The sequence below is a fragment of the Lepisma saccharinum genome, chromosome 16 (genome assembly GCF_977018435.1).
Source record: "Lepisma saccharinum chromosome 16, izLepSacc3.1, whole genome shotgun sequence".
In the NCBI taxonomy this organism is placed as follows: domain Eukaryota; kingdom Metazoa; phylum Arthropoda; class Insecta; order Zygentoma; family Lepismatidae; genus Lepisma; species Lepisma saccharinum.
In genome coordinates, this window is record NC_139244.1 from 54,434,863 (window position 1) to 54,442,838 (window position 7,976).

The 7,976-nt window shown below is 35.4% G+C and overlaps 1 protein-coding gene across 1 annotated transcript; it reads left to right on the forward strand.

The window, feature by feature from the left end:
- Positions 1 to 6,521: 6,521 nt before the first annotated feature.
- Positions 6,522 to 7,463, forward strand: LOC146000588 (uncharacterized). The gene has a single exon (XM_083138341.1). It carries the CDS (start codon positions 6,522 to 6,524, stop codon positions 7,461 to 7,463), a length of 942 nt encoding a protein of 313 aa, XP_082994467.1.
- Positions 7,464 to 7,976: the final 513 nt, after the last annotated feature.

Here is a 7,976-nt window from a genome sequence, read left to right on the forward strand (position 1 = left end):
GGAGGTGTGTGCTCAAATTCTGCAAGAATGGCTCGCCACTGCTCTTCTCCAAGTCACAAAATTTCCCTTTGTAGTTTTTTTTTTTTTTAATTATTATTACTGAAGAAATCCAACCTGCTAATTTGTATTTGCACCTGTTGATACATGTGTGTTGTACGCAGTAAAAAAATAAATAAAAAGTAGTTGTTGTAATGTTGGATGTCCAAATTATTATTCCATGCATAGTATGCACTACAGTTTTTGGGGCAAAAGGCTGAAACTATCAGGGTGGATTTTCACGTGTGTTTCTATGATTATTGTCACATTGAAATGATAATTTGATTCTATACATTCCAGCATGGCAGACTTCAATGAGTATGAGCGAGCAGAAGTGGTCCTACGCAGTACTCATTTAGGAAGCCAGTAGTAGTCAGTGTTTTTTTCTGTCCTGCACAAAGATTATTAATTATCTTAAAAACAGAGCAGTTGAAATTAGTTTTTAAAATCAGAAAACAACTGTTATTCATAAAAAAATATCAGGCATACGGTCAGAAATAATTAATTTTCTGTGCTTACTAAGGCCATGATCTTAGGAAAATGAAGAAAAAAAAGTGATTGTTTTTGTGTGGAAGAGAGAGAGAAATGGAATGATATGATTTTTTTCCCAATATTGATGTGATACCAATAACCAATGTATTACCAATCGTATGTAACATTGATTCTTTCTTGAATGTTGATGACTTTTCAAGTAATGTATGTTTACAGGTGACAGAAAATATCTTAATCTTGTTCTAAATTTCAGCAATTTTTAGATATATTGGATGGATAAAAATTAGGAATGAGCCAATATGAAATTTTGGCCAATACCAATGAAGTACCAATTAAAATGTACTGATACCGATAACCGATATTCTACCGATCCAATATCAAATCCCAAATAATACATGGAGAATTGGAATGGTTCATTGACCTACTTAATGAATGTTTGTTTCCAGGTGAATGCAATGCAAAAGATGGTGTATATTTAGACATTTACTTTTTTTTAAAAGTAGGGCATGGAGATTATCCATAAAAACTTACGACAAAATGGCAGATTTTTACACTAAATTATAAGATATTTATAGATGTATCAGATTGGTAAAATAATCAGTAATTTTACCGATACACTGATATGCCTATATTGGATAATACCAATTGTCAGTTTTACCAATGTGTCAATACTGAAGGAGTACTGCCAGTTCTATGGCAAAGAGTAAGTGCTTAATTCTCGATATTGCCTCTAAAGTTCCCAGGTTAGAGCCATGACTTTAGCATGAGTGTTCTCTGTGGGTATCCATCAGTTTCATTTAATCTAGGGGTGGGACGGATTAGTCGGTACTCTTATCGGTATTGGCCAATACATGCACATTGGTAAAATTGCAGATTATTTTATTGATTCAATATATCTATAAATATCTTATAATTAGTGCAAAATTCTGCCCTTTTTGTTCTAAATTTTATGGATAATCTCCATACCCCCCACTTTTTAAAAAAGCAAGTGTCTAAATTTGCAATTTCTTTTGCGCTGCAATCACCTGGAAACAAATATTAAATGGATCAATTCAGGATCTTCAAGGACCATTAGGAATTTTATATTGGATTGGTAGAATATTGGTACTTTATCGGTGTCAACCAAAATTTCATATTAGCCCATTCCTAATTTAATCGTGCATCGTGATTAGCCAAAGTGGCAGAAGGAATATATTGGCCAAATCCTAATATATTGATGAGGGATATTCTCGCATGTGGGAATTCAGAATACAGAACCCCACATTTTTCTGTCAGACATCTCACAAGATCCAGTCTCTTCCTTCATAAACTCTGCAGCATATTGCAGTTGCCTCAACTCGCTGCCGAAACATCAAATATTTATATATTAACATTTGTTTCATATTTTATGACATCAACATTTAAATTGAGACACAAACCTGTAAAATCTTGTTTTAGTCCATTTCATAGTCAGATGTTCTCATCAGAACTACACGTTTAGTTTTAACCCTAGCTTACCCATGTTGTACAAGAAACTTATGTGCAGGGGGATGGCTCTCGGGCCCACACTTTTATTTTCACTAAAATTCAAGAAACCATTTTATTATTGAATCTCTGCTTCCTTTGCTGATTATACATGTGCCATGTATTTATTAATTAAAATAATTACAAATATTACTATCATTAATAAAAAATAATAACCAATTATTGCATGGGTGTGTCACATATATTTTATCATTCCCTAAAGCTTACAAAATCCATAATAACTTTTAATGGCTTTTTGTTTGTAGAGGTGCAATTGTTTATTAAATATAATAAATTACCAACTAATTGTTCACTGTCACTGGCATGAGTGTCACGAATGAGACGCATTCAAAGATTGCCACCTGATATGCCCACCAAGTGCATTTTGCCTCCTAATTACATTACATTTGTTTTTATGAACAAAAGTAATACAGAAATATTGTGAACATCCTAGGGAACCATATAATTTATTTTCAAACAGTTCAAAAATCTAAAAAAGTAGAAGTGATGGCTGCTACATCATGCAAATTTTTGTAGCTAGTTGTAAAATATGTCATTACAAACCTGTAAACTTGTAACAGTAACTTCAAGTGAAATAGGTTAGCTGTAATTGGTAAAAAGCCCAAATTTCCATTTCTTTTAAAAAAAACAAAAAACTTCTTTTTATTGGATCAAAAACGTCCATTCAAAAAAGCCAGTTTTTTGCAACTCTATTGATAACCCCATATATATCAAAAGAGAACCCAAAACAGTCGATTACAGATCCAAATATAAATTCAATGGCTATCTTCTAGACTGCATATGGATATCTAAAAGCATGTTTTACCATTCCAGAACTTTGCCACAGATATCCAAGATGCGTCTAATGCTTTGAACATTTTCACTCCAAGAGTTTTAAAGATATTTGTGTGGTTTACGACTTTTGGCTCACCCTGTATCTACATATAATACATAGTTTCATATTTATATATACATTTTTAACAAGTCTAGGTTTCAATCTTTTGTCTTGCAGTTTCCTCATTTTCCAGTTCCACACGTGCTTATAGAAAAAAAGGGTGACCAGGCACTTCATATATTTAAAAATGTTCACTTCAATTCCTAAGTTGAGAGTGATATGTATATTAGCTCTTGAAAGCTCGGAAGCCTATTAGGAAATCACCTGACTGATTTGCCCAAGAATACCTCTTCAATTTTCGGGCTTACTTGGCACCACAGGGTAAACATAAGAAATACGGTTAAGGTGTTTTGCTCTCTTCATGGTTATTTTGTGCCTCAAAGATGAGAAATTATGAAAAGTATATTGGATTTATTGTAGTACAGCATGAAAACTTCTAATCTGGAAGGAAAAATGACAATAAACAAAAAGAAAGAGTAAAATATTCAATAAAATTATTTTTGAATCTTTACATTTGGGACTATAGAACAGAAGTTACAGTGATTTTCGTACAGGTGTGAAAATGGCTGCCAGATTCAAATGCAAGTCTGAAAAAAAAATTCAATGTCTGTTTTCAACACTTGAAAGATGTCGAAATAAGTGGTCAAATTATTAATATTTTTAAAAATGATGAGGTGACAAATTATTTCATACTTGGTTGAAATGTATCATACTCCTTATTTTAACATTTGTTTGAGCATGTTCACACATATTAAAGATAAAGTTATAAAAAAAAAACTGAAATAGCATTGGTTTACCGACTGTAAACGAAGTAACATGGAGAATATAGCACTGGCAGGAAGGGAATACTCAAGGCATCATTTTATTTTGTCACAAACTGATAAATAATTCACAGATTGAATACTACAGTGCACATTGGAGCAGATATTTATTCAGTGATCAGGTTATTTGGCTAATCGTCACGAGGAGGATGAGTGATGAAATTGATGTAGGGACAGACTCATAGTGCACCATGCTAATCACTCTGCCACTAGGTCGGCTCTTGATGCAGAGAGGAAAACCAGAAGTCTACCGCTATGTCCTTTACTTCAACCTCCAGGGAACAGAAATAGCACATTTGCCACAAGAAGGTAAAGTACAATTCATAATTTTAACATTGTTGTGTCTAACTATAAATCCTTGGAACATTTTTGTTTAACAATAATCGTAAGACAGCATACATATCTAGGCATTTTGTCTGTTGTCAAATTACAGTTGATGATACATACCATGGCAATGCACCTTTGTTTGTTTATATTGGTGCTTGGAAATGGTTTGGTTTATTATTATTATTATTTATTACCAGATTTCACTTCAGCATAGTTGTTAGACCCCGAACACAACAAGACCAATCTTCTCACAGGAAAGTAGTTTCTCATTAGAATTTCCTTTTTTCGGCACATTAAAGTGGGCTAAGCGTCTTTCTGATCGCATATGGCAGGTATCGAGACCATGTGGGTCCGTAGTCAAAAACATATTTTGGTATTTTAGGTGTCCATTTACTATTGTTACTCCATATGAGTCCCAGTGATACATAGAAGGTGAGCACACGCACATATCTTAGGTAAGCCCCTGGTACACTGCATACGCTTGCATTGCTTTGGCACGTTTTGAATAGATGAATATCTTGTCACTTTTGTCTGGAAGTTTCCAGAGGTCACATGTTCAAGTTGTATAATTTAAAAATCGATATTAATTGAAGCAAGCAGTAACCTTGATTGGCAGGCGAGATTACTTTTTTTTTCCTAGATTTGTCTGACACATGATATATCCACGTTTCAAAACACTACATAGGTGGCTCGCTATTTATACCATAGATATGTCCAGTATATATGGGGGGTGTAATATATAATATATAAAGGTTCCAGATATCTCTCTCTTGGCTACTACATCATGTAAATTTTTGTAGCTAGTTTTAAAATATGTCATTACAAACCTGTAAACTCGTAACAGTAACTTCAAGTGAAATAGGTTAGCTGTAATTGGTAAAAATCCCAAATTTCGGTGTGTTTTTTTTTTTAAAAAAAAAAAGCTGTCTTTTTATCAGAAAAAAGTCCATTCAAAATAGCCGGCTTTTTTGCAACTCTATTGATAACCCATAAATATCGAAAGAGAACCGAAAAATGTCTATTACAGATACAAAAATAAATTCAATTGCTATCTTCTAGACTGCATATGGATATCCAAAAGCATCCAATATTAGATGGTATAATGTGTTAGGTGCTAGGTCTGATGTCATAACTTTGTGGTTCCTTTACATGAAAAATCAAAGGTAGAGTTCACTGGGTTTGGCAAGGGGAGGGGATTCCTCACATGTGATCTCAGCAAGGCGTGGGAGGGAGGAGAGCGGCGGGTTGTGGGTAGGGTGTCTAGCTTGTCATGCTAGCCCAGGGGTGGACTAATTGGTGGGCACTGCATTTTGTAGCGTCCCATTCAATAGTGGTAAAACATAATTTCTGATTTCTTGAGGCACCCCTAGTTGGATACATGTGACCCTTTGAAAATTATACTTTATACCAGTCTGTAGAGCAACATCGCACATAACAAGTAGAAAAGGTGAGAAAGCGAGTGGTAGAGAAAATTAATTTGAGCTGTTGGAACCGGCTGGTAGCTGCAGCCAGCCATTCACACTCCACACACTGTCTTCCTTGCTGGTGCGTTCATTGTTCGAGCCCTGTCTAGGACTTGTTTTCGCTCGCTTCCTCCAGACTCCTGGGACAGAGTATAACTAATTGGGAATCATGAGGTAACTAGCTGCATGACTAAATGTAATTTTTCAAAAGGCGGGAAGGGCGCACGCTTCATGAGGGCTGTAAGGGTACCTTTCACACCTCATTTTGAAATGCACCAACCAAATGCAACCTTTCTCACGGGAGGAGCGTGAGACGTTGCATACGTTTGCATTTGGTTGGTTCGATTCAAGAGACACGGGCGTGGAAGCTCTGAGATCACATGTTGAGGTAGTTCTATGTAAGAATGGAGATTAATTGAATAAAGAGTAACGTTGGGGGGCAGGAGGGGATTACACTTGTATTTTCTTAAGATCTGTTTCATTTGGGAAGTCACTAACATAACATCAAATTAAATTTCATCTCCTACACATAGAGTTTTAGATGCATCAAATTTGCATACAGGTTTGATATAAACATAAAATCAAAATTTGTTTTTTACTTACGTACAGTGAGTATATACTTGTCAAAGACAACATTTCGGTGGCAACTGCCCCCTTCTTCAGGTCAAGAAGTCGGCTTTACGGAAATCCACAAAGCTTCGTCATTTATAAAGGATATAGGTTTTTACGTTGAGATTCCTAAAATGCATAAACATCCCTCTTAGGCCAATTGTACCCATGTATTCCCACCCAGGTTACGGGATAGCAAAGATATTGGTAGGAAGAATTATTAAAGTAAGTTAAAACACGGCTTTCAGCGTGATGAACACTTGGGAAGTAAAGGGGGAAATTGAAGATATTGACAGAATAGCTAGTTTTGATATAGTCAACCTTTACCCCAGCATGCCGTGAGAAAAAGCCGCTGATTGCTTGCGTAGATGGCTAATGGGAAATGGTACAGATGTAATAACCGCAGAGGAGTACGTGAGGTGGTTTAACATAAGTACAGGTTACAATTATTTTTACTGCAATGATAAAATCTTTATGCAAAAGGAAGGTTTAGCAATGGGGAATCCTGTTTCTGGGATAGTTTCAAGTATCTTCATACACTATATTGAGAATGCAGCTTTAAGTGCATTAAGTAATGGAGTCAAGTACTATGGGAGATATGTAGATGACTTTTTAGTAATTGGGAAAGAAAAGGTGCTGGATAGCCTGTACGTGAACCTAGAAGAACAAGAGGCAAGAATTAAGTTCACGAGGGACGATATGAAAGATAATAGGATTAGCTTCTTAGATATGGAGATCAGTAAGACAGGTAGGAAAATTAAAACGGGTGTCTTCCGTAAGCCCTTAGCAGGAGATAAGTACATAAATAAGGGACCAGCACATGCTATGAGGACAAAATATAATGTCTTCTTAAATTTCTTCATTCGAGCCTTAAGATTATGTAATTGTAACACGATGCTGGAAAAAGAAATAACATGGATTTTTGGAATTGGTAGAAAGAATGGGTATAAAAGTGAAGAAATGCGGAAGAATTTGAGTAGGGCGAGAAAGATATTCTCCAAGGACGATAATAAAGATAGTAAAAAGAAGGGAGAGAAGAAAGTGGAGGCAAATATAAATGAGAAAATAGGGGAATGTAAGTATGTGGTTATCCCGTATTTTAGGGGAGTATCGGAAAAAGTGGAAAGAGTAACAGAAGCGTATAGAATTAAGTGTGGGATGAAAGCCCCTAAATGTTTAGAAAAAAATTTTATGAGCTACAAAAGAGAAGGAATGAGAAAGGGTGATAATGTAGAGGGAAAAAAGGGCGTATACAGAATCAAATGTCAATGTAAGAAAGAATATGTAGGGCAAACTGGTAGGAGTATGGGGGTCTGATGGAAAGAACACAATAAGGATATTAAAGATAGAAACCCCCGTACGGGATTATCCGAGCATGTATTGGAAGAGGAACATGAGATAGTCACACGGGAAGTTATACGCGAGGAAGACAAATTATTAAGTAGGAATGTTTGAGGCCTCATTTATGTAAAAATAGAGAGAAGAAGCTGAATAGAGAAGATGGGAATATTGATGAAATATGGCTAGGAATGTTGAAAAAATGGGGAAAACATGAATATAAAGAAATCAGATTCAAGGTTAACCCAGACATTGAACAGGAGGCAAGCATCATATGCGACTTCTCGTTTGAAATGATGTAATGGAAGGGGAAGTTAGGGAAAGGAGGAAAATTGACTCACTCGCAACCTCACGCATTTGAGTACATACCAGTTCCAGTCAACATGTGAATTGTGATCGGATAGTAACACGGGTTTTAACAGTTTTTATAAGTTTTAAGGGATTTTAAAATGTGGGAATAGTCCTGTTTTAGTACCTGTCCATATTAAAACC